This window comes from Lagopus leucura, unplaced genomic scaffold (genome assembly GCF_019238085.1).
Source record: "Lagopus leucura isolate 7727_CA_CO unplaced genomic scaffold, USGS_WTPT01 Super-Scaffold_1, whole genome shotgun sequence".
NCBI classification, from domain to species: Eukaryota; Metazoa; Chordata; class Aves; order Galliformes; family Phasianidae; genus Lagopus; species Lagopus leucura.
In genome coordinates, this window is record NW_024962250.1 from 31,623,771 (window position 1) to 31,649,565 (window position 25,795).

General features: G+C 42.4%; 1 protein-coding gene across 1 annotated transcript; it reads left to right on the plus strand.

The window, feature by feature from the left end:
- The first annotated feature begins 1,927 nt into the window (after positions 1–1,927).
- YY1 (YY1 transcription factor) lies at positions 1,928–24,899 on the plus strand. The gene is given in 6 exon segments (XM_042865478.1): positions 1,928–2,723; positions 2,725–2,899; positions 10,658–10,820; positions 19,866–19,926; positions 22,255–22,413; positions 23,199–24,899. Coding segments are annotated over 6 exon segments (1,263 nt in total). The 5' UTR covers positions 1,928–2,201; the 3' UTR covers positions 23,382–24,899.
- Positions 24,900–25,795: the final 896 nt, after the last annotated feature.

The window sequence follows — 25,795 nt, forward strand, 5'->3', positions numbered from 1 at the left end:
TCAGAAGGCAGAGAGGCCCTGGCACAGCCTGCCCATAGAAGCTGTGGGTGCCCCATCCCTGGAGGTGTTTAAGGCTGGATTGAATGGAGCCGTGGGCAGCCTAATCCGATGGGAAGCCAGCCAGGCCAGGGGTTTGTGACTGGGTGGGATTCAAGGTCCCTTCAGCCCAATCCATTCTACGGTTCTTTCCATTCCATGATATCTTGTAGTTTGTTAAGATGGGAGCATTAAGGGTGACTGGAGAGAAGGAATTCCCACCTCTCCACACGTTAAATAATTGTGCTGCTATTTCTAACATTTTAATAGGAAAACGTTTTGTAATTTCAACATTAGCCCAGAGTTCAGTATCACATCCAAGTCTGGAGACTTGGAATAGCATCATGGAATCATTAAGGTTCAAAAAAAAATGGTGAAGGGCCTGTAGCATCTCCCCTATGAAGAAAGGCTAAATGAACTGGGTCTATTTAGCCTTGAGAAAAGAAGACTGAGAGGGGACCTGATCCAGGTTTATAAATATCTGAGGTGTGGGGGCCATAGTGGTGAGACCAGTCTCTTTTCAGTGGTACGTGGAGACAGTACAAGGGGAAACAGACATAAGCTGCAGCATAGGAAGTTTTGCATGAATGTGCGTAAGAACTTCTTTACGGTGAGGGTGACAGAGCACTGGAACAGGCTGCCCAGGGGGGTTGTGGAGTCTCCTCTGGAGATATTCGAGACCTGCCTGGATGCCTACTTGTGTGACCTGCTGTAAGGAACCTGCTTTGGCAGGGGGGTTGGACTCGGTGATCTCTAGAGGTCCCTTCCAACCCCTACAATTACGTGATTCTGTGAAAAAGACCTCCAAGATTGTCTTATACAATTGTCAAATAGACTTTTACAACACTTCACACTGCAGTAAAATCATTTCTTGAAGATGAATCTTATATTAGTTTCAAATTGTGTCACTTCAGGAGATTAGAACACAAAGCAGTGGTGCAGTGGATATAAAAAATGTAATGCATACCTGCAGTAGCCTTGGAAATACCAAAGCAGCAAATCTGCACTTGCCACTAGCTGAGTTATGATATGTAGGGGGAAGGAAAGAAGGTGTTAGCAGAGGAAGGAAGATGGGGGGGAGGGGGGGCCTGGGAGGTGGCCCTGTCGGTGTGGAATGGCTTGTGTTAGGCCTGGAGGGGTGGAAGGGTTTTTGTGAGGGTAAAGAGCTGATTCACTGCCACGTTTTATGAGGGGATTGCCTCGCCTTGGAATGTGGGGGAGCGGTGGAGTCAGTGTGCCATTTATTTTGAGCTCTGCTTTTTAGGCAGCTGAATTCACGGACGTACTTCAGCCCTCACCGGCTGAGGCGTTGCTGCAGTCACGAGGTAAAAGGAGACATCTCGCCTATGCATGTTTCTGAGTAAAAAATTTTGGAGATAAAATTATATATATATTTAGTAAAATAGAAGGAATAAATAGAAAAAAAAAAAAAAAAAAAAAAAAGCCCCCACCGACAATTCGGCTTTCAGACCCAAACTCCCCGCCCCTGCCAGCTGCCTTCTTCAGCCGCCCAGACGCTCCTCTGCGCATGCGCAGCTCTGGGCCGTTAACGGTCGGGCTCCGCGCGCGCCACCTGGCGGCGCCTCAGGGGGCGCGAGACGGTGGGCGGAGCTCAGGGCGGAGAGGAGAGAGCGCCCGGGCGGGGCTGTAGCGCTGGGAGGGGCGAAAGAGAGTGGGCGGGGCTGCGGGAGCGAGCTGACGCCGCCACGCGCCGATTGGCCGCCCCGCGCCTGGAGGTGCGTTTAGCGGTCGCAGCGCAGCTCCGTAGGCCTGCGGCGGCGGACGGAGGCGGGCCGCTGAGCGAAGGCGCGCCCCTATAGGCCGCTTCGCCCGCCCCGTTGAGCCGCGGGCGTGACGGGCGGTGCGATTGGCCGCTGGGCGGCGGGGGGGCGGGCCCCGGCGGCAGCGGCCTCCCGGGGCTGGGGTCCGTCTCGGCGGCAGCAGCGGAAGTCTCGCGAGGGAGCGTAGCCGGGATTTGGCGGCTGGCTGCCTCCCTCCCTCTCGCTGGCTGTGAGGAGCTGGTGTTTGTGTGGAAGGGGGAGGAGGAGGAGAAGGAAGGGACGCGAGAGGAACTCGAGCACCACCATCCGCCGAGGGGAGCGGAGCGGAGCCCCCACGCCGGCCGCCGAGAGAGCTCTGTCCCCCTGCCGCCCCCTCGCCCCGCCATGGCCTCGGGAGACACCCTGTACATCGCCACCGACGGCTCGGAGATGCCGGCCGAGATCGTGGAGCTGCACGAGATCGAGGTGGAGACCATCCCGGTGGAGACCATCGAGACCACCGTAGTGGGCGGCGAGGAGGACGAGGAGGAGGAGGACGAGGACGAGTGCTGCGAGGACTGCGGCCCGCACCACCCGCCGCACCACTACCACCACCACCAGCCCATGATCGCCCTGCAGCCCCTCGTCTCGGACGGAGACCCCAGCGGGGCGGGCGGCGGCGCGGCCGGCGGCGGCGGGGGGCAGCTCCACCTGCACCACCACCACCAGGAGGTGATCCTGGTGCAGACCCGCGAAGAGGTTGTGGGGGGCGACGACTCGGACGGGCTGCGGGCCGACGACGGCTTCGAGGACCAGATTCTCATCCCGGTGCCGGCCCCCGCCGGCGAGGACGAGTACATAGAGCAGACTCTGGTCACCGTGGCCGCCGCCGGCAGCAAGAGCGGAGGCGGCGGGTCCTCCTCGGCCGGGGGGGGGAGGCCGCGTGAAGAAGGGCGGCAGCGGCAAGAAGAGCAGCAAGAAGAGTTACCTGAGCGGGGGAGGCGGCGGCGGGGCCGAGGGCGGCGGCGGCAGGAAATGGGAGCAGAAGCAGGTGCAGATCAAGACCCTGGAGGGGGAGTTCTCGGTCACCATGTGGGCCTCGGGTAAGTGCGCGCCGGACCCCTCCCTCCCCGGGGCCCTGAGCCGCGCCGGGGGCCGCCCGGCTCGGCCCGGACGGTTTTGTTTTGAAGGGAGGCCATGTTTTGATGTGTGTGATGGGCGCCGCCATGTTCATCGCCAGGGCAAGTATGGCGGCTCCCCGAAAAGATGGCGGGGTCTGCGCTGCCGCTGCCGCTGCTCCTGCCCGGCTCCGGCGGGGGGAAGGAAAGATGGCGGCGGCCGCCAAGATGGCGGCGGCTGAGGGGGTGCGGGCGGAGGGAGCGGCGCGCCGCCGGCTCCAGGCCTAGGCCGCAATGGCGTAGTTTCTGCAGCAGGGGGAGGCGGGGTGCGCGGGCGGGCGGGCGCACGGTGCGGGGCGCACCCAGCCTCCTCGCTTCTCTCCCCCCGTCCCCGCCCCGCCGCCGCCGCCGCTTCTCCCCCCGCCTCGCTGCTCCCGCTCCTCCCGGCGCTTTCTTTCCTCTCGCTCCGGGCCGCCGCCGTCGCCGCCGCCTTCCTGGCTCCCCCTGGCCGCTTTCCCTCCCGCCCCTGCGTTGCCTCCGTTGCGCACCCGGGGCCCCATTGGGCCGCATTTCAACGCCGAGCGTGGCCGCGGCCCCGGATGAGGCGTGTGCTGCGGCCCGTGACCGTTAGGCGAGGGGGGCGGGGGAGAAGCGCCCGCCCAGCGCCGCCCGCCGCCGCCTCGCCTCGCCCCGGGGCGGCCGTCCCTCTGAAATACCGTTCGGGAGCGCGCCCGGGAGCCGCGGGAGCTCCGAGCCGGGCAGGGGCGAGGGCAGGGCAGGGCAGGGCTGAGCGGGGATGGAGCTTTTCCGCCCTATCCCGGGGTGCCGCCGGGAGGGCAGCGCGTGGCTGGGGCCGCCCGCACCCCCGAGGTGGAGCCCGGGGTTCACCGGTGGTTCACCGGCAAATGGGGAGTCTACTCGGCAGGACGGGGCTGACCCGATGGTGGCCGCGCTAAGCTGGCGGAGCTGGGTTCAGGCTCACACTCGGACACTGCTTAGCTTTTCCTTGGTTCGGTCTAACGATCCACATGGGCTTTTTAATAGGCGCGAGGGATCCGTACGCTGGGAGAATAGGGGTTTCCGAGTTGCTTTTTGTGGGAGTGTCTCAAAGGCGAGAAAATCTTGTGGACGTGCCTGGTATCTGCAGGGCTGGGGATGGACCTGACATGCGCCAGCCCTTCCCATTGATTCCATTTGCCTCAGTTTCCTGACCATTCCTTTAAGATACATGTGGGAATTTTTTTTTTGTTCTTGTTTTTGTCAGTAGAAATTTTACTTGTGCTACATTAGTGCTTTCTCTTCTGTTTTTACAAAAAAAAAAAAAAAAAGAATTATAGGGAAAGTTCTGTGCTAACATTATTTGAGGGTGGGAAAAAAAGCAGCCAAATAGCGTCGTTTCCTGCAACACTTCAATGGGTGTGTGGTCCTTGAGTAATAGGGCAGTCACCTCTTCTGCATAACATAATTTTTCTGCTCTTTTTAATATTCGGAGAGTCCAGCAGAGACCACTTCTGTTGTGGTCTTTTATGCTGACTGCGATGTTTGTGGGTGACCATTGGTTTTATTAGTTAGTGGGGCACTGTAAGAAAAGTATATTGAATAACCTAATTCTCTTATCTGAGAAGATGCTGAAGAATGGTGATTCTGATTTCTTTTGTTGTTAAATAAATACATACATGCATACATAAGTACATACAGAAAAGTTTGAGAGTGTATTGTCCTTCTGATTTATACTCAGTTGACAGCCTGATAAGCCCAATAAAAGTTACCTGCATTTTGATTAACAGAAAACATTCAGTAAAGACTTTCTTGAATAAAGTTCAGTGGAACAGAGTTTACTGTATGCTTTTGTGTATCATTGTAATCTGAATGAAATTCACTTGCTGTCTGTTGTAGAGTTGACCATGCAAGAAAGACAAAAGAAAATAAAAACATGCAATCTGGTTTCAGCTGTCTAAATAGCTGAATGCAAGCGGCTGTATGACTCATGAGCTGGCAGGATGCAGGACTTCACTGGGATCAATTGACAGCTTCCAGCATGCATTTGTGCTCTGAAATTCAGAGTGCCTGGTAGGATGCTTCCTTAGAGCTTCTGTGTGCTGATTTATTACTTGACTGAAATGTGCATAATCAATGTGCTTGACTCTGTTCCTCCTTACGCAACTTTTACATCAGGATAGCTATATTGATTTCAATGGTTTTGTTCTGTGTGCTCATGACCATGCAAGCCCAGCCAGAATGATATCCACTTCTAATGTAGTGGAGATTGAATTGCATTGGTATGTTTGGCCCAATTATATCTGTAGTGCAGAATACCTATTATGACTTGATTTGAAATGGGGAAAAAAACTCTCCAAAAGCAATATGACAAATTTTATATGTGAAGAAAAAGCTTGGCTTTCCCTCCATGCATGCCCACCCTACATCCTCCTGCCCTGAGTTTCAGTCTTTGATAATAAACTGCTCAGTGTGGAGCTTATTGAGCCTGGTTGGTAGACTTTTATACCTTTAATACAGCTTGTGGAGTACTATAAAAGTGATCTGGAGTTGCTCACAGTTAAATGCTGGAATTCTGTTGCTTCGGTGTGTGTTTTGCGAGGGGGAATGAATTCCAGAAAAACTCCAAAAGAGGAAAAGCTGGAAGGAAAATAAATCCCTGGAACAAACTACCTACCTGCCAAAGGATGGTTTTACTGAAGTTTCCCTGCAGAATTCAGCATGCTTTGTTTTGAGCAGGCTGGCAATACAGGCTGCTTTACCTCTGTATTTTGGCATAATCAAAGACTTGTACCCTCAGTTAGTTGACTGGTTGAAATATTTAACAAAAAAGTTTATCAAAAGATGAACAGTAAACAAGACTGAATCACAGTGAGTCCTATATTGCTGGTCCTGGATATTTGTATTGGGAACAAGGGCACTTTGCTCACTGCAGCGTGGGAAGACATTGTGGCTTAATTACTGGCTGTTTTTTGGTGCTACTTTGTTAGCCTGTGCAGGAGTTGTGCCAAATTTAGATCATTGTCCATAAGTGACTATAGCTCTGCTGGTAATACTTTTAGAAATGGGTAGGAATGATGTATGAAACACGTAGCAATGTGGCTGGAGTGGACTGCTCAACCCGTCTGTTGTCAGTATGGTTACTTGGTACCATACTCAAGTATGGTACTTATGGTTGCTGTGCTTTGTCGGCAGGGGTTTAGATTTAACCATAGCTTCTCTTACCACCTTAGTATCTATGGTAGTGTCAAACTTGTGACCCATGATTACTTTTACCAGTGGATATGTTAACCACTTGTGAAATGGAATGTATTTGTGCCTTTGTCATGTTCAACTTCAGTCTTCCTGTTTAGTGACTCTCTGGGTATTGGGTACACAATAATAGGAGAAGGGGAAGATTATTGGCAATTGCTTTGTGAGACTGTGTTTACAAGACTGATTCTAAGACGTGAGCACTTGGGAGGGTGGTATTGATGTTCTGGCTCCACCAAATGCTGGAATTTCAAACAACTGGAGTTTGATTTGAGGGAGAAATACGCTAGTGTAACCACATCTGCTTCTTAAATGAAGATGGACTCTGTCAAGCTTTTCTATCTGAATTATTTGTGTTGGCTTACACCTTTATTGTTAACATAGATAGCCTGCAGGCTTAGGGCTGAAGTAGCACGACCCTAACCCGCAGCATAGTGCAAAGATGTTAAACCACTGCAGTAACCTGTTTCTAGCTGGGGGAGTCTAAGATGCATGTGTTTGTGCTTTAAAAATGATTTGTCATCTTCCAGAAAGCCCAGGCAGTTGATCCATTGTGGAAGCTCAGGAAGGTTGTGTTGGGCTTCTAGAAGGTTCTTTGAGACCTCTTTACTGTGGTGTTTTTTGTTTTTTTTTTTAAAGAACAACAATACAAAACCGACCAAAGAAATATGTTAATATCTCAAAAAACAAAAGGCTTTTAATTTAACTTCAGATTACAGGGGTGATTATTTTTATCATTCGAGCTGTTGTCTTTTAGTCTGGGGGCTGCTCCAAAAATAATGCCTCCTATGTTATTATGTTAGTCTGTGATGCCAGAGGGAGATGCTGGTGGTGCAGCAGTAGAGGTTCAACCTTCCCACCAGCATCCCATTCCATGTTATTGCTGTGTGATGGATGGCAGCAGAGAGGCAGTCTGACAGAATGGCATCTGATGTGGAAGTGCATATGAAGCAAAAGTGTGTCACTGCAGAAATAATGGCACCCACTGACATCCATTGACAGTTGTTGAATGCTTATGGAGATCAGTCAGTGGATGTAAGCGCAGTGGAAGTTGGACTGTGTGGGTAACGTTTTCCTAGCAGTGATACAGTCATAACAGCTGTAAAGCAGTGGATCACCTCTGCTGGTGCAGATTTTTAATGAATGTTGCTCTTGTTCATCACAGGCAAAAATGCATAGCTAATGCTGGTGACTACATTGAAGTACAGTGTTTTATAGCAGAGAATTTGCTCTACCAGTGTTTTTGTTCTCTTTGCAGCTATTGTAATTTCTATGGAAATAAGTAGCAAGCATTACTTTCAGAGTGACCTGTGTATATTTACCCTTTGTAGTTTACTGGCAAAGCTGTTAGTTCACACTGGTACCAGAAGGATGTGCGTTTTTTTTCATCATCTTAATATTTTAAAGGAACTATTGAATAACTTTCTGCCTTCAGTAAGAAATTTCTTCATATAAGAAGCTCATTATTTTTTATCACAGAAAATTTTGTTTCTCCTTGAAGCCTGAACTAAATAACTCTTCTATCATTTATACATAGGTCTCTGAAATTGCTATGCATTATTTGTGCTACACTTCTCAAGAGGTGTAACTAGAATTGCAGATAGTGCTTTGTATGCTGTATGTTTGTTTTTTTTTTTTGATGCTTTATAAGAGAGAAAGGGGGAGAAGTCACTTAGGCATAGTTGTCAGTGGGGCTTCATTGAAGGCAGAAAATGTTGAGCACTCAACGTGTCCTGTTTGCAATAAGAATACTGGTTAACTTGTCAGCCTGAGTGAAAGTTTGCTTGGACTTTAGCCTCCAAACTTTGAGCTGCTTAGTGAAGGTTGATAGTGTATTACAATTAAACCTGTGATAAAGTTCTGTGTAGAGGACAATGGTAAAAGCTTTGCAGACCTCCTCCAGCACTTCTGGGCTTCTTTATTTAAATGAGTTGAGAGTATGAGGACCTTCATAGGATGGTCAGTAACTAGGATGATTTGAATGCTTAAGAGTACTCAAGTTAGCTGCTACTTTTAATAACTTACTTGACCTGTGGTGTGGATCAGGTCTGTCTTGAAGGTCATTAGCCTGTGCTTCAAGGGAACTGTTTCGTGTTGTTGTTTTTGTCTTCTTTTTCAGTTCATTTAGTTTTTAAAACTGCAGGTAGATCAGTAGATGCTGTAGAGCATTGTTTTTTGGTGTAAAAAAACTTGAGTGGTTTTTTTTTTTGTGTAACTGTTGAGAACTTATAAAGCAGTACTTCTGCTTATTTTCATCTGAGGGAATGTTTTCATAATTTTTCATGTTTTACTTCAGCAACCCATTTAGAAGCTTGGCTGTGAATTGCTTTCTGTTGGTGGGCTTGTGGAAGGGAAGGTATTGGCGGCTGGCTGGCTTTCAGTTTGGCCCTCAGAAGAAAGCAGAGTTGCATTGAGGGCCTTTACGCAAGGGAAAGACAGAAGATCTTAAGGAATGTCTATAAATTTCCCAGTTGACTCATGCATCCGATCTGAGGCAGGAAATGAAAGCTTGTTTCTGTTACAGATGTCATCAAACAGTCAAACTGGAAGTTCTGGGTAGCTGTTGAAATGGCCGATGTGAAGGAGCTGATCACATTCTCACAGCGTGGAGAAGGCTTTGCAAGTAGCTTTCCAAAAACTATTCTCTTCTGAACTAGATAATGCCTTTATGTGTGTGTAGGCATTACTGTCTGTTCTCAGCCTTCTGACGGTTCAGAAGAACAAATGGTTGCTGAATGAGAGGTTTATTGTTGAATTTGTAACTCCTGGAGCTGTAAAATTTAACCTATAATAGTTGCTTGAGGTGGATTCAGTTACTTTCTTTAAGGCACTGATGAAGACTGAAAGGTAATATGGTGAACAGAAAGCTAGATTAAACTGAAGGAAAATGCCCCAATTGTCAATTTACTTTTAATACTGCAGATATTTTCTTATTAACACTCCTGTCTTTGCCATGTTGAAGCCAATTTCCCTCTTTCACTATGGAACATATACATGAACTGCTATTTGATCTGGCAGATCAGATTAAACTCCAAACTAGCAGTAACATTTCTAGAAATAGCTCAGTGGCAAAGATTAAAAGCAGCCATTACAAATTGAATAAAAATTTCTGTGTAGTATATTTCTTTTATTTGCTTATGACTTCTCCCCTCTTTCCTCACTTAAGTTACTGAGCAATGAATAATGTCATTTCCTGCGTTTGTTTTAAAAACAAAACCAAAAAACAAAGCAAAAAAAAAAAAAAATCCCAAAAAACCACTTTGCCTGGTTTGTTCCTTGTCTTACGTTTTCCTGTCTTTTTTTTTTTTTTTTTTTTGCCTGGAGAAATAGTGTTTCTGTCCTACTACCTCGTGTTTCTGTAAAATCACAATTTGTTATTTTTATATATGATTTACCTTGGCAAGTCATACATAAACTGTGCATAAAGTGGTTTGCAGAATCTTCCCATATTCAGAGTAGGAGAAGTAATGCAGTGGCAAGTTTGTTAAGGGATTACTGAGTACTTACAGCTGTGTATACATCTATTGTCATGGGTGCGTTTTGGTCTCAAGTGAGAGTGGAAAGTGGGCTGGTGCTGTGTCTTCTGCCCTACTGGTGTGAGCTTTGCAAGGAGGAGATATGTGGATGTCTCCATTTGCAGACTTCTGTGCATCTTTCTGGTCTCTGTTTTTAAAAAAAGCAGAGAGAGAAAACTGTGTTGACGCATTCTGCAGTCTGAATGCAGGTTGACAGTAACAGTAGGTCTTCAACCTAATTTCCTTGTGGCCCTTAAGCAGAAATCCAGTGGAGGAGCTCTAGAGCAGACTAAATAGCTGTCTCTAACTGACTTGTAGATCAAAGGTCTGGATGATCCCTATCTGCTGTTGACACATTAGAGGGGGAAAGGGCTTAGGCTGTCTTTGCCGCTAAAGGAGGAAGCCCCCTGGAGCGAGAGTCACACTGTTGAGCTTTTTGCTTCTTTCAGGCCTCTCTGCAAGTGTTGAAGAGCTACAATTTTATGGGCAGGGAGTGAAGCCCGTTACTAGTTAAAGTTTCTAGTCCCTCCATGACACTTCAGTTGAGGGGCAGGGGTCCCTGAAGGCAAGTATTTGCCATTCCTCCACTAGGTTTATTTGGTTGCTGGCTGCTGTTGAGATCTAAAGTGAGCATTGTGGAGCTTAATTTTGAAGAGATTAAGGCAATTTAAATATTTATACGTTGTTTCAGGAAAAGTGTGTTATCTTTAAAATGCAGCCTACATACTTGTTGGATGATCCTACTTGTCTGTGTTTAAGTAGATAGGCAACTTATGCTGTTATTCCCACCCACTGTGTTCTTTGTATTGTTAAGTGTATGGATATCTTTATTTTTTTTTTTACAGTAAGTGTAGCAATCTATGGGAGCGCTGTGTTCTTATAAGTGTGCAGCAATTTTGAGTTTGTACTGAGATGTAGCCTAATAGTATGCTGTATTCATCTTCAGTGTGTATTGAGTTCAGTGTTTTGTGTGTTTCAGATGATAAAAAAGATATTGACCATGAAACAGTGGTGGAAGAGCAGATCATTGGAGAGAATTCTCCTCCAGATTACTCAGAATACATGACAGGAAAGAAGCTTCCTCCTGGTGGAATACCTGGCATTGACCTCTCGGACCCTAAGCAGCTGGCTGAATTTGCTAGGTAAGTAGGAAGAAGGATTTTCAAACTAAAACTGTTTTCTTTCCAGTGGCTTAATCAGGAATCTGTTAGGAAATATAACCAATAAATTTAATATGACTTATTCTGTGTAATAATCTTCTAAACCAGGGAACTAAATTCAGAACATAGCAGTGAATTATGTATTAAAATAAGTGGGTTCTACATTCATCAGATGATTTCTGGTTTTTAGTTCTCACTAGGTCAGGCAAGGCCAAAATACCTTGATAGACTGCATCTTTGATTTGACAGAATTCATCTTTCGTGCGACTAGTCTTAGCTTCTTTGGTGACAAAGGACCAAATTAAATGTGATGCAGTGTTTGGATTGTTCAGAATAAGAAAGCTAAGCTAAAATATTTAGTTTATAAAACCATGTGTGTAATCCGTTGACCTGAGTTACTAGATAACTTATTTTCCAGTAGATTTCGTGAAGCCACCGAGGCAGTGTTATAACACGGAGCACTGACCAAGCTCGCGGCTCTTCTGCAGCCATTCTTAATGAGGTTCGGAGTGCGTGGGCAGCCTGTAGCCACCAGAAGGCAATCGTGAGGTCACTGGGGAAAAGTCCAGTTGCAACATTAGGGTTGCCTTCTTTGTGTGCATATGCTTGTAATTACCAAAGGCTTACTGCTTTGTGCAGTGCATGCACAACATTAATGCTTTGTCTCTGAAAATTTAAGCTTAGCGGCTCGCTTCCTGTAGCTGCTGTGACCATTTTTTCCCAACGTTAAAAGAATGAAATTATGCTTATTTTCCTTTTGTTATTAGCTGGATGGTCTGCAGAGCTCTGTTGCAAAGCCTTATCACTTAAGGCAGGTGGATGCTCAGATGTTACACTTGCTTTCTAAGTCAGCTGGCACATGAAAAGATGTGGTTCTTTTTTGAAATGCCACTGAGTTTTTCAGCTATTTGCTGGGTTACAAGGGCTGTTGACACAGTTTTTTATTGGGCAGATAGTTGGATCTTGATGCTCAGGGTTTGTCTGCTGTTCTTTCCTGGTTTGATCTTGCTGCTTTTCACAAGCTGCTTCTATTGGTTCTCACTGTGTATGTACTGGAGAACCTCTGGCACAGGCTTTTCCCTCAGTTCTTGTCATTAAGCCATTGAACTGTGAATACTGAAAGCTCCTAGAACGAAGCAGAGTGCAAACAGTGCAAAACTATTTAATCTGAAAATGTGTATTACAAGATCTGCTCCAAAAGTAATGCCTCCTATGTTGTTACGTTGGCTCACAAAGCCAGAGTCAAATGTTGGTGGTATGGCAGTAGAAGTAAAACTTTACCACCAGTATTCCGTTAGGTTGTATTTCTTTGCAATAGCCTGACAAAATGGCACCTCACGTGGAAATGTGTATGAAGCAAATGTTTGTCATTGCATTTCTCCATGTGGGAAAAAATGGCACCTACTGACATCATCAACACTCACTGAATCTTTATGGAGACCAAACAGTGGGTGTGAGCACAGTGAGGCAGTCTGTGGTGCATTTCAGCAGTGGCAACAACATCGGTGTGTTACCTACATTGGTGCAGATTTTTACAAGTGCAGCAAGCACATGACTCTTGGTCATGGTTGGCAAAAATGCACAGCTAGTGCTAGTAGCTATGCTGAGAAATAGTGTTTTCTAGCTGAAAATTTGTTCGATCAAATTGTGTTCTTGTGCTTTCTGTACATGTTGTAGTTCCCATGGAAATAAGTAGGAGGCATTACTTCTGGAGCAAACTCTGTTTAAAAAAAAAAAGTCATTAAGAACTGAAAAAGAAATTTTATCTGAAATGGTGGGTGATTCCACCTATTGTTGCTGCTGTTACTTGGTTTGTTGATTATGCTCAGAATGAATGCATTTTCCTCTGAGACTTGCAGAGAGGATGAATATAATTTTCTGTGAAAGCATTTAAGTGTTAGTGTGCGTACTATTCTAATTCTAAACATACACATTTTTGCCAATCTGGTGCATGGAATGGTGCTCTCAGGTATGTCAGAATGTTCTGAAATCTTTGGTTCTGCCAGGCGCTGAGGTACTTACATACAGCTGTCTTCTGTTATGAAGCTTAACCAACTTGACCTAGTGACTTCATGCAAATGCTGGGTGTTACTCTCCAGATTGATTTGAATATTTGATATCTTTTCCAAGTCTTGAAATTATAAGATTGCTTCTGTCAGATATTTCTGAATGCTTCTTAGTATTGTAAAAAGTACTGCGTTTTTAGGTTTGAATTCTTTTTCTGGCACCTGGCAGGAAGTGTAAAATTCCCACTTTTTCTTGGTGAAATGTTCTAGGGAATTCTAGAGCTAGAATTTACAGCAGATAATGGAAAAATTGAGTTTTGTATGTGTGGTCTCATACTTTTTCTGCTCATATATCTTTGTACAGGAGACAAAATTTGATCCACTTTAGTCACAGGGCAAATACACGTTGGCATTGGGAACACATTACTTCTGACAGTATCCCCAAGTTACTCAAATCCTGTACAAATTAGTGATAGCTTCATTCTAGTTGTGTAAAAACCTCAGGCATGCAATGTTTTTGGAAAACCTTTGACTTCTTGGTCAGAATCAATGACTTACTCTTCCAGAATCTGACATACAAACTTCTGACATACAGAATCAACTTCTTACTCTTGCCTTAAGAAAGTGACATGAAAAAGAAAACGGTTGTACATTGGATCTGAAATGATTGTGTATAGCTGAGACTGATGATATGGGTGTGTTAGAACACTGTTATGGTGTTGATCCTTTCACAGGGAATGAAGCATGTTGAAAGGACTCAATTCAGCAAATAGCATGTGTTCAAGCTCTAATAAGTGCAAATCATTTTTCTACTAGTAATTGTCACATTTACCTGAATACCACATACAGCTATCACTAGAAACCTTGCACGGCAAAAGTAGAGGAAAAAGCTTAGTTCTTGTATGAGAATTGACTTTGGAGGTGCTAGGAGTATAGTGTACTTTTACTCCTGAAAGGTTTTGCTTATTTAATCTAAAGTTCAGAACTCAGAAGGTTTCATGTGCTCTGCTGAAAGTATTGAATTAAATTTAAGTTCACCGTTTTAAAGAAAAAAAAAAACTGTGTATAGTCGACATGTAAAGAAGCATAAACTGGCTAGGAGAATTTAATACTAAGTTAATTTTGTATAGTCAAAAACAAGTTACTTTAGGATGGGTTTTCTTAAAGATTTTTGGGAAAGCAGTGCATCTGTAGAAATAAGATACTAAAAATGAGGCTCGATTCAGTGTATAACCATGCAGCTTAATTTTTATTAAGTTGACTGAGATGGTTGCATTAATTTATGTGAACAAATGTCTGAGGTTAACTTTGAATAGGCAAAGCTTGGACAAGCTGAAGGCTTGCTTTGCAGCCTCCTAATTCGAAACTGTGACTGTGTTAGAATTTAATTGTAGTATGAACAGATTTCAGGCAGGGGTCTGGACTTGTGAGTCCTTAGTGAGGAGTGAACTGGGGGTGTTTGGATGCTTGAAATCTTCTGTAGCACTGCAGCCTTTTTATAAATAAGTAAATGAATGCCAAACTGCAGCAACTGAGCATGTGGAAGAGGCACTGCTGCTGCACAGCGCTAGGTGGCATAGCACAGCAAGCATTTCAGCAGCTGAGCTACTGTTTTATTTTACTTTTCTTTTTTACTTTTTTTTTTTTTTTTTCCCTGATGCATTTGTCATTGAGCTGTGTAGCAGGAATCTGGGCCTTACGACTAGAACTGCTACTTCCTGAAAGGGTTTTTATACATTCTGAAACTGTTGAAGATGATGCAAATAAACAAGCTGTGTCAGAACACTGAGATGTGTTCAGTTTTCTTAGAAAATCTATACGTTTTACCTGGTTGGGCAACTTAAGGACTTTTACAAATAACATTTCTATTATGTGTCTCATGCACACTTCAAAAGAGCAATAAGAAAGAAAGTGAAAAAGAATTTGTGCATTTCTCTTTGGCAGTCAGATCACAATGTGTGATATTAGTTGTGAATGTTCTGCTAAGAAAGAGATGAAACCTAGTAATTACTCCTCTCTTTTTTGATATGTTTCATCTGGGACACTGAAATTCCCCTAAGGTGAAATAAAATGTTTCATCCAAGTCAGAATAGATTACAAGTAATTCTGTGTGAAGAAATCATAAAAGCTTGGAGAAGCAGCAACCGTATTTTCAGTTGCTGAATGTGGAAGATGTCTTGAAATTCCCCCAAAGCCACTTAAAACCAACATCCCTGATTTTAATTTAATTATTTTCCCCCCTGGCAGATATGTGTCTGAACTGGCTAAAGACAGCAGAGAACAAACACAAATAAAATGCAAAGAAGTAAGAGGGGAGGATGGTGTAGCTGGGGAGTTGGCACAGTAAGGAGACTCGGTGCTAAAATCTAGCCTTTCCGTGGCTTTATCTTCTGCTCCTCTTAGTACCTTTTCTGAAAGACAGCCATTATACGAACTGCCTTTTCTTGTTCGGATCACTTTCCAAAATGGACAGAAAACAAAGGAGGGGAAGCTGCCTTAGAGTTTGAAATTAGACACCCTTCTTAAGAGTGGTAAAGCATTTTGGCCACCCAGATTTATGTGACTTCTTCTGTCGACTCTTCTTAAAGTATACACTTTTGTACTGGTTTTGTTCTTGCTGAGAAACTTAAAAGGGCAGTAAACTGACAATTACTTTACCCACACTGTTTTACTGGGGGGGAGAATCTCTTTCTTTATACGACACTGCGAGGGTCACTCTCTCACTGACATGTTCCAGCTATGCAGATCAAAACTAGTAATTATTTCTGCCAGAACCTTAGGGTGAGCAAGAACAGTTTCATTTTACAACGGTTTTTCTGCTTATTTGTGGAGAAAGCATACTAAAACACTGACTGTGGGCTCTTTGATTGTAGATAAATTCCTAGGACACCTTGTGCCACTCCTCTTGTGGCTATTTATCCAAAAGCCAGTCTGGCCAGTTTCAAGAATCCTTCAGTGCTAACAAATAGGCAGGGACTCTTGTTATTGCTGCCTCTGTAGGGCAGTACAAGGGCTATGGCAGAGTGAGGGCAGACAAAAGTGTAGAGACACTACTGGTAGAGAACAATTTCCTCGTTCTCTATTCATGGAGACTCAGTCATCTATAAAGGTAAATTATTACTGCTGGTCATCAAAGACCTCAAGGAAGAGAAGCTGCCTGAGAGAGCAATGCTGTTGAGGTTTATGCATAGAAGGAGGAAAAAGGATGTGAGAACGTAGGTTTAACAAGCATGAAAGGGAGGTGCTGGAACAGGAATCCTATGCTGTTAGTTCGTTCTGGCTTGTGCTTTAACATAACAGTTTGTAACAATTGTATCCATCTCCAACATGATTGTGAAGATTGATAGTTTTTTCAGGTTCTCTAGGTGGGTGAAAGGAAGTAGTTAGCTGTTACATTGTGTCACACCTATTGTAGTGACAGAGTAACGTTCTTAGTTTTGAGAGGTTGAATGGTTTAATACCTGCGATTTCGTACAATTTCCTGAGTGTGTAAGAGGGTGCTTTCACGGACCTCATTCTCTGAAGTTGTAAGGTTGCTTACCTTTGTAACCTGTTCCCTTCTTCTGTCCTGCCCAATCCTCCCTTCCCCATTATGATGCTTTAAATACAATTTAAGAGGTTTAGTCTTTAATTGTACTGTCCCACAGCATGATCCAAAAGGTTCACTTCCAGTTTTTCTTAAGAATTCTGGAGAAGTTCCTACGAGGCATGGCCAACAGAAACTTGCAGCAGAAGTGAGAGTTCTTCTGGACCTGCCATGTAGATTGACTTTCTGCAAAGGCAGCTGTTTTGATAGTTCCACTCAGGTATTAATGTGTGTCTACAGTTGTTTTATGTAGTGGTGTGTATTAGAGTTCTGTTTTTGATCAGTGTTTCAGACTAAGAAAACTTGGATGGAGCTGGTAGAGATGCTCTACTGGGTGGGATCTAAATGTCTGACCACCAGCAAGAGCTGCCTGCAGCAGTGTAATTAAGATAAACAACCCAGGTTCTAGTATGGTCTCCTTTTGCAGAAAGTTTGCTTAAAGTAAGACCAAAATGTTTTTTGTAAGCCATTTGAAAATATCTTTCAGTTCTTCTTTAGGTTATTGTCCACACAGATTCCACTAACAATGGTCAGTGGAATCTTACACCATGTATGAGTAGTGCAAGAATTGCCTATTAATGGGGTGTTTTTACTGTTTCTGATATCACAGCCATAGGTTTTGGGCTCAGTGCCTCTACTGTCGTTACATGTTTGGATTTTAAGTGTTCAGAACTTTATTTACATTAAACTAAACTCAGCACAACCATTCTGTATGCCAGTTGGATCATATAAATTAAATATCATCATAAGATCATCTAAGCTAGTCTGTAATCTCGGGAAAAGTTACAGGAAGGTTGAGATAATAAATAGGATGGCCTGCAGGAACAAAAATAACTTGCTGTTCAAGATTGATGGTGCTGGCAGTGGCACAAGAAAAACTTTGTCAATACAAATACCTCACACCCATTTTCTAGGGGATTGGGGATTGTTGAATCCCCATGATGTTCCTATGTTTTTGTCACATATTTTTAATCCTTTCAGCTGACTACAGTGTTATTGGTTAGCATTGTATATATTCAGCGTAGTCTGCAGATGCTGAGCCAGCAGGAGTGTCTTCTCTCAGAGAAAGAAACAAATGGTAGCCACTAAATCTTAGGGTGGTGGGGTTTTAAAATTTATTTATTTATTTATTTACTTATTTGTAATGTGTCAAAGAAATCAGTAATCATTAAGTGCTTTAACCCGTAAATGATTGCTTGAACTGTGCTATATCTGCAGCATGGGAAGGAGTTGCAGTATACCTGAAAGGTGGGCCTGTTTGAACCTAATGAGGTTCAACAGAGCAAAACGCAAGGTTTTGTGCTGGGGTCAGTAATTTCAGATACGTATACAGGAGGAACAAGAACTCCTTGAGAGTGACCCTGCAGAGAAGGACCTGGAAGTTCTGGTGGATAAAAAACTGAACATGAGCCAGCAGTGTACTCTTGTAGCTTGCAAGGCCAAGGGCATCCTGGGCTCCATCAGAAGGGGGGGGCAGCAGGGACGGGGAGGAGATTGTTCTTCTCTACTCTGCCTTTGTGAGGCCCAGCTGGAGTACTGCGTCCAGGTCTGGAGCCCCCGACACAGGGAAGATGTGAAATTGTAGGAGGGGGCCCCTGGTTGCGATCGGGGCGTTGGGACTTGATGATCCTCTGAGTTTCTTCCCACCTAAGACATTCTATGATTCTATTTCTGAGGGGCAAGTGGTTGCCCACAGAATCATAGGAGACTGTTGGTAGCTCTAAGGAGATATTCCTGAATCCAGTCTTCAGGAATTTTGAGCGACATTTTTCACTTGTTAGGCCTTAATTCAGCCTCAGGATGGCCTCCATTCTTGTCTTCTCCTGTATGTCCACATCAATGAGGCAGATGAAACTGCAGATTTTAGTGCTTCTTCAAGGAATGTGAGAGTGTCAGCCCTGGAGTGTACCTTCAAGGAAACAAATGGTTACATAGTTGAAATGGAGAACTTTTAACTTATATTCCCTGCAGCTCTTCAGAATTGTTTTGAACATTTAGAAGTTGCATTTTATCCAGTTTCAGATCAACTGTTAATGTATGTTAAAAACGCACATACTATTTCGAAGTCTCTCCTCAGAAGTCCATTATTCCACATCTGTTTTCAGGGTCTACTTCTAGGGCTTGGAACTATCTTAGATACCAGCGGACTCTGCTTATCTCTTTTTGGACTCTCAAACAGGTAGCTGTTAGAGCAAGACCATTCTAACATTGTTGTCTACGGGGAGTGTTATGACTGCATTTGAAACACTTAATTTCTATGCAAGTGTTCATTTACTGGTTCCCAGTATGGTCACTGGAGGCTACTGGCATCTGTTATGCAATGGTAAATATCCCTATCAGTAGCCAAAATAAAATAGATGATTACTTGTCAGTTTTCAAGAGTGGAGTCCACGTGTATAGTAACTGCAGGAAATATCAGTTACAGTTTCAGTGGTCGTAACAGATGTCTATATTGTCTGTGTAAGTTCCACAACTTGCGTGCCTTCTCTGCTTTTGTATTGTGTGGTGAAACTACTAGCGTGACAGGCAGGCCGAGGGAGGTGATTCTCCTTCTGTACTCCAGTCTCATGAGACCCCAGTTAGAGTACTGTGGGGCTGTCTGCACATGAGGGACATGGATCCATTGGAACAAGTCCAGAGAAGGCCATGAGGATGATCAGACTGCTGAAGCACCTCTTCTCTGAAGGCGAAGAGAGGCGTCCATTCTGGAGAAAAGACCTTAGACCAGCCTTCTGGTACTAAATTCGGTCTGAAAGAAAGTTGGAGAGGGACTTTCTGCAAGAACGTGTAGTGGTAGAACAAGGGGTAATGGTGTTAAAGAGAATAAGTTCTAGATTAGGTATAAAGGAGAAATTATTTCTTACAAGGTGGTGAAGCACTGGAACAGGTCCCCCAGGAAAGCTGTGGATGCTCCATCCTTGGAGAAGTTCAGAGCCAGATTGGATGAGGTTTTGGGCAACCTAGGCCTAAGGGGAGATGACTGTGCCCGTGGCAAGAGGTTGGCAGTCTGATCTTTAAGGTTCCTTCCAGTCCAAGCCATTCTTTGATTCTATAAACTGTTGAAGCTACTCTGTGTTTAATGTCCTCGTGCAAGGTGGAGAAGTGAAGGTAAATAAGCCACTTGGGCACAAGAAAAACGGAATTTTCAAACAAAGTGTCCTAGTTACAATTCATGTAAATTGGGAAAACCCTCTTTTCACATGTTTGGAGGACAGGGAATGTAGTATTAAGTATTTTATTCTCTGTTTAAGAGGTCCAGTTCCAAATACCAAAATATGCTGTTAAGAGTTATTGTAAGGCTTTTATAGACATTAAACTGAGTATTAATGGTTCACGTGTTACTATCAAATAAATGTGTGCATTATGAGGGCAGTTATTGGAAAAGAGCTGCCTACCAGTGTCTTTCTACTAATGTTTTTTTCCTTTCTTTTTAAGAATGAAGCCAAGAAAAATTAAGGAAGATGATGCTCCACGTACGATAGCTTGTCCTCACAAAGTAAGTGAAGTGCTCAGCTTCTGAGTAGGTAGCAGTTTGTAAACCAGAATTTTGTATTGATATTCTCTTGACAATAAGTAAAATGTCTTGCTGTAAATAGAGATTGTACACTGCTAACTGTATTTAACTTGTCACTCTTTAGAAGCTTCCTTAAAAACCTTCAACTGAATAATGTATTATTCCCAATTCTTGTCTTAAGGTTAGTGCATCTCTAATCTTCTGGTAACCATGATGCACAGTCCCTAACATGCTGGTTTTACTGTTGTGATTTCCCGCCACCCAAGAATACATACTTGAAAGAATGTTCTGAAAGCTGTTCAAAGTACGTTCCTAAGATCTATATATCATCTGCTTGGAAGCTATGACAGATTTGGGAGTCTAGATCAGGAATCAGCAATCTGTGCTGCAGATGCCAAAGTCAGCATTATTGGAAGACTGGAATTGCATTCCACAGAGCTGGGGGATGGATCGTCTTGAGAGAGGGGCTTGGAGATAACAGTTCTGATCTACTGGTAGTGGGGAAGGCACAGTCATGAATAAATTTTGCTAGTCACTTAAACTGGTAGTATCTAGCATTACTGCATTACACAGCTTCTGTAGAGCTTCTGTTAGCCAACTTAGCTTGTAATGAAAAAAAGACAAATACAATCTTGCTGACTTCTGATCTAGATAGTGCAAGCCTGAGCAAACAGCCAGGGGAGATAGTGCGTATTCGAGAGCATGAACAGAGGGCTTCGTCCTGACAGTTGTAGTGAAAGAAATTGTCGTTTAGTTCTGGATTCCTCTTTATGCTTCTATTGATTTCCAGTTCTTTACATTCTTCATGTGTCATGTTTTTACTGAAGTTCAGTGTGTGGAGATGCAAGAACGTTTATTCTGTACAGTAGTGAGGAATGATGCCTTCATTTTCTATTTACTTTTTCATAGCTTCAACTTCATCTAAACAAAGAAAAAAGAATATCCTTCCATCTCCTCTATTTTCTAGTGTTGTACGTTTGATTTCAGATTAAAATAAAGAACAATATTACAGAAGATGTAATTGCTCCTGTCACGGGCATGCAGAAATTTCAAAGTAAATGCAGACAAGTTCATGGTGTCTCTATTTTGGTGAAGTACTCCTTAAATTAGTTGAATTCTAGTACCTGAAGAGAGAACTTTTCTTCAAAGTATTAATTTCCCATTTTTATTAAGAAATGAAGCATGTTTAAATGTGGTTATTAGTTTTGAAGAAATAGTTTCCACAGAGAAAGCATGTAGAATAGAATACTAGCAGTTGATTGTTTCTTTAGGTTCTGTTGTTGAACCGTGCAACTTGTAACCTAGCCATGTTGGTAGTTTTATGTAAAAAGGGTATTGTTTGGAATACCCATGGAGTGTAAAATGGTTGAAGGAAGTTAGTGAGGCATTAGGTAATGCAAGAAATACATTTGTAAAACATATTACAGATTTCTATTGGAAGAAAGTTTGAATAAAGAGAGTGCCAGGCCACGGCTAGCTTAAGCGTTGTCCAGAATCAAAAGAAGTAGTCCTGTATTAATGCAACATGTACCCTAGATTAAGAGCCTCTGATACTGTACCTGAGTTGAAGTGAATATCTTCTTTTAGGTTGAGTTGACAGTAACTCTCAAATTCTTCAACCTCATTTAGTTTCCCAGTGGGTTTAAACTGTTTAAGCAATTGTTGTCTTTGTATCCCAAAATGATAGTGTTTGGTCTTTTTCTTTAAGCGTGCACTAGGTGGTATTTGTAAGCTATTCTGTGCTGGAAACATTCTTATCTCTTCCCGGGAGTGAGAAAGGCAGAGAAGGAAAAGGATGGAAAGCTGGGAGAGGTAGCAGTGCAAGTGCAGACTGGTGCTAGAGAATAGCCTGTGATATATTATTACAAAATATATCACTTATAGGAGTACTCTAGTAGCCAGTATACAGCATGTTAAAGGATATACCATAGATAGCCATGAACTATCATTCTGATTTTTTTTTTTTTTTTTTAATTTTCTCTGAAAGTGTATGTGCTTTTATTTAGTTCATTCATTAGCTTCTTCCAGAGCTGCATCTTTTCCATGAAACTGTCCTATTATTTATTTGAGTGCACATGGTTCATAACTCTAAGTGAGAATAGATTTTTGTTTGTTTGGCTTTACAAATGATAGCTTTCATTGTGTAGTTGTTTGTGTTTTTTTTAATAATTGATAGAGGTCTCCTTCTCATGGCCATCTTAGAAGAAAGATTCAGAATATGAAAACACGTTAAATGCTTTTATTGAAGCAGATAAAAACCACTGTAAGTACTAGCTTACATGCTCACTGAATTTCACTGTTGTTTTTAAGGGCTGCACAAAGATGTTCAGGGACAACTCTGCTATGAGGAAGCATCTGCACACTCATGGCCCTCGAGTACATGTATGTGCAGAATGTGGCAAGGCCTTTGTGGAGAGCTCGAAACTAAAGCGACATCAACTAGTTCATACTGGAGAGAAACCCTTTCAGGTATTGTAAACTTCCAGACTACAACTTATTTGTGAGAATATGAGTAAAGTGTAACTCTAACATGACTTCTGTATCACTTTGGGGATAGTGTGTTTTTTGTTCGTTTATTCAAAGACTGCATGAAGCACTGAATGATGATGTTTAAAACTGGGAGTCTCCTTAAGCTGTCCTTTGTCTACTTCGGTGGCCTTTTAATAGGAATTAATGACTTGTTTGTATGCAGAAGATATTGTCTTCAAAAAAATGTAAAGTTATATATATGCCCACTTTAAAAATGAAATTTTCGGTTACTACTGAATGAAGAAAATGTATTCTTCCTCCATCTGAGGAGTGCTGTGATAGTCCTGTAGACAACTGACTCTCAGGGTTCTTTGCTCAGTTGTTTTCTGATACTAATTTATAGTAGTAGATATCAATCAGTTTTCAAATTACAGTTAACTGAATGTCCATCCATTCATATCACATCATGCCACCAGAGGTCCCCAGCCTACTTCATATGATCTTACTCACATAAATAGTCTTCTCAGGCCTTCGTAGTCTTCAGCATGCTGTTCTCTCCAATGCACTTGATGTGTGTTTCTGGTTACTTATTTACATTGGAGAAATAAATGATTTCAGAAATTTGATTTGCAGCATTCAGTTGTATGCACGGTTTACTGGTGATGCCTACAGATGTGCTTATAATAATGCTCAACATCTCTTTTTATGCTTTTGCAGTGTCAGAATGTTGTTCTACTTTGTGCTACTTTTCTTAGCTAATAGAATGTGTGTTTTCCTTTCAACAGTGTACATTTGAAGGATGTGGAAAGCGTTTTTCACTGGACTTCAATTTACGCACACATGTGCGAATTCATACTGGCGACAGGCCCTATGTTTGCCCATTTGATGGCTGCAATAAGAAGTTTGCGCAATCAACTAACCTGAAATCTCACATTTTAACACATGCTAAGGCCAAAAACAACCAGTGAAGGTTGGAGGAAAAGTTCTTGAACTCAAACCATCTTACAGGAGAATGAATTGAAAATAAATACGCTTCCCCTTTGTATATTGTTTCTAGGAAAGAATTTTAAAAAAAAAAGAACCCTACAAACCTAAAGGACATGTTTTGATAAGTAGTAAATAAAAAGCAAAAAACTTTCAGGTGACATTGCTGAGATGCTCTACCTTGCTCTGTAATCCCGTTTCAAGAACACGGTGTTTTGTAAAGTGTGGCCCTGACCAGAAGGGTCGGTTCGTGAACTTGCATCAAAACAGATGATTCTTTATACAACAGTGCTAAAATGGGACTACTTTTCACATTCTTATAAATATGAAGCTCACCTGTTGCTTACGATTTTTTTAATTTTGTATTCCAAGTGTGCATATTGTACACTTTTTGGGGATATGCGTAGTAATGCTATGTGTGATTTTCTGGAGGTTGATAACTTGCTTGCGGTAGATTTTCTTTAAAAGAATGGGCAGTTACATGCATACTTCAAAAGTATTTTCCTGTAAAGAAAAAAAGTTATATAGGTTTTGTTTGCTATCTTAATTTTGGTTGTATTCTTTGATGTTAACACATTTTGTATAATTGTATCGTATAGCTGTAATGAAATCATGTAGTATCAAATATTAGATGTGATTTAATAGTGTTAATCAATTTAAACCCATTTTAGTCACTTTTTTTGGAGAAATACTGCCAGATGCTGGTGTTCAGTGTAATTTCTTTGCCTGTTCAGTTACGGAAAGTGGTGCTCAGTTGTAGAATGTATTGTACAGGCACTGACCTTTTATTAACACCTGATAATATGTACATCCCATGTAATAGAAAGGGCAACAATAAAACAGTCGTCCTAAAGAAAGAATATGGCAGAAAATGATCTGTAAGCACAGTCTATTTTCTTTTGTCCAGAGCAATCCTAGTTCCTCTTGATCTTCCCAATATTGGAAGCTAAATAAACTCAAGTTTCCTTACTTTGCATTCAATTACAATGATTTGTGATGAAATTACCTAATGCCACATCAGGTGGTATACAGAAATATAATTGATGACTGTAATTCTATCTTTTGTGTGATCTAGACTTCCATTAACTGGTGGAACGGTGGATTTGGAGACTCATCACTGTAGTGAGATTTCAGTGTACCTGGAAAGCATGCAAGTAGGTGAAACAATACAGTAAATAACTAAATGGGCACTGTGCTTAGTTGAGGCAAGGAATCCTGGAGGTTTAAATGCAGCAGGACATGAGAGAACTATAGGGCTTGGCCACAGCAGAAAAAAGAAAGCTGTCGTCGTCTTTTGGCTGTCTTGTTTGAGTATTTCTTGGAACCTGCTTGGATGCCTTTTACTTTAGAACAGGAACTCATGGTTCTCAAAGAACTTCATGGATTTTGGAAGGTCGGGCTACAAGTGGTTACTACTCGTTTGTTCAAGTGTTCAAAATTAGAAATTTGCAGATAATACAGTAACAATGTGACAGATTAATAAACATAAGAGTGTACACAAATTGAGAAGTATTATTTTTTAGAGGGATGTGACATGTATTTTATACTAAAAACTGTTAATCTTTTTCTGAATGTTTCTTACAAGGTTTGTCAAACTTCATGGCTAACACAGTAAGTCTTAATTTTGAGACCAAGACTGGGGAAAAAAGCTTTGATAATACAAAAGTACACTGAAAAGCAAGAGAATTGCCATCTGTACCTAAGTTAATCTGAACTTTGTGGTTCTAGTCTGAGGTTATCAGGGGTAGGAAGAGAGGTGGGCTATTTAATTATAAGGAATGCACTAGGAGTTTGGCAGTATATGTATATTTTTAAAAGCAGTTATTGAGCAGGATAATATTCTTAAATTTGTATAGTTACAGTTAAATTCTGTATTCGTTTAAATTAGCGTCTGTCCTTTTTGAAAGGAAATAAAATGAGTTCAGTCTAGTTCTAATTGACCTTTTTTTTTTTTTTTAATAGTACATGTGGTTTTAGTCTTGCACGAAACTGCTCTCCTGTGTCATAAAGTGATACCAATTATACTGAGTTGCAAAGTAAAGGGATTTCTGGATGGTGTCAGTTCCTTATCCTTGTTACATTTGTTTGCCACTGAGTTACGTTTAATCTTGATTTGAAGCTGTGCTGGGAACTGAAACTTGTATTGTAACTAGTTCTATTGAATCTGTGTAAGAGCATCTCTCCAAAAAATTTATCTAAGCCTCAAATTAGTAAGTATTCAGGGCTTCTCTGTGTCTAAAGAGCAACATTTAGCAACATGAAAGATCTTGCTTTGTTAACTAGTGAATTTCATACTGGGATTGAATCAAAACTTAGGATGAGCAGCTTCTGTAAGTTATTTATGCATTATAGTGTAACTGGCACTTTGTGTTCTTAAAACTTCAGGATTAGTTGATTG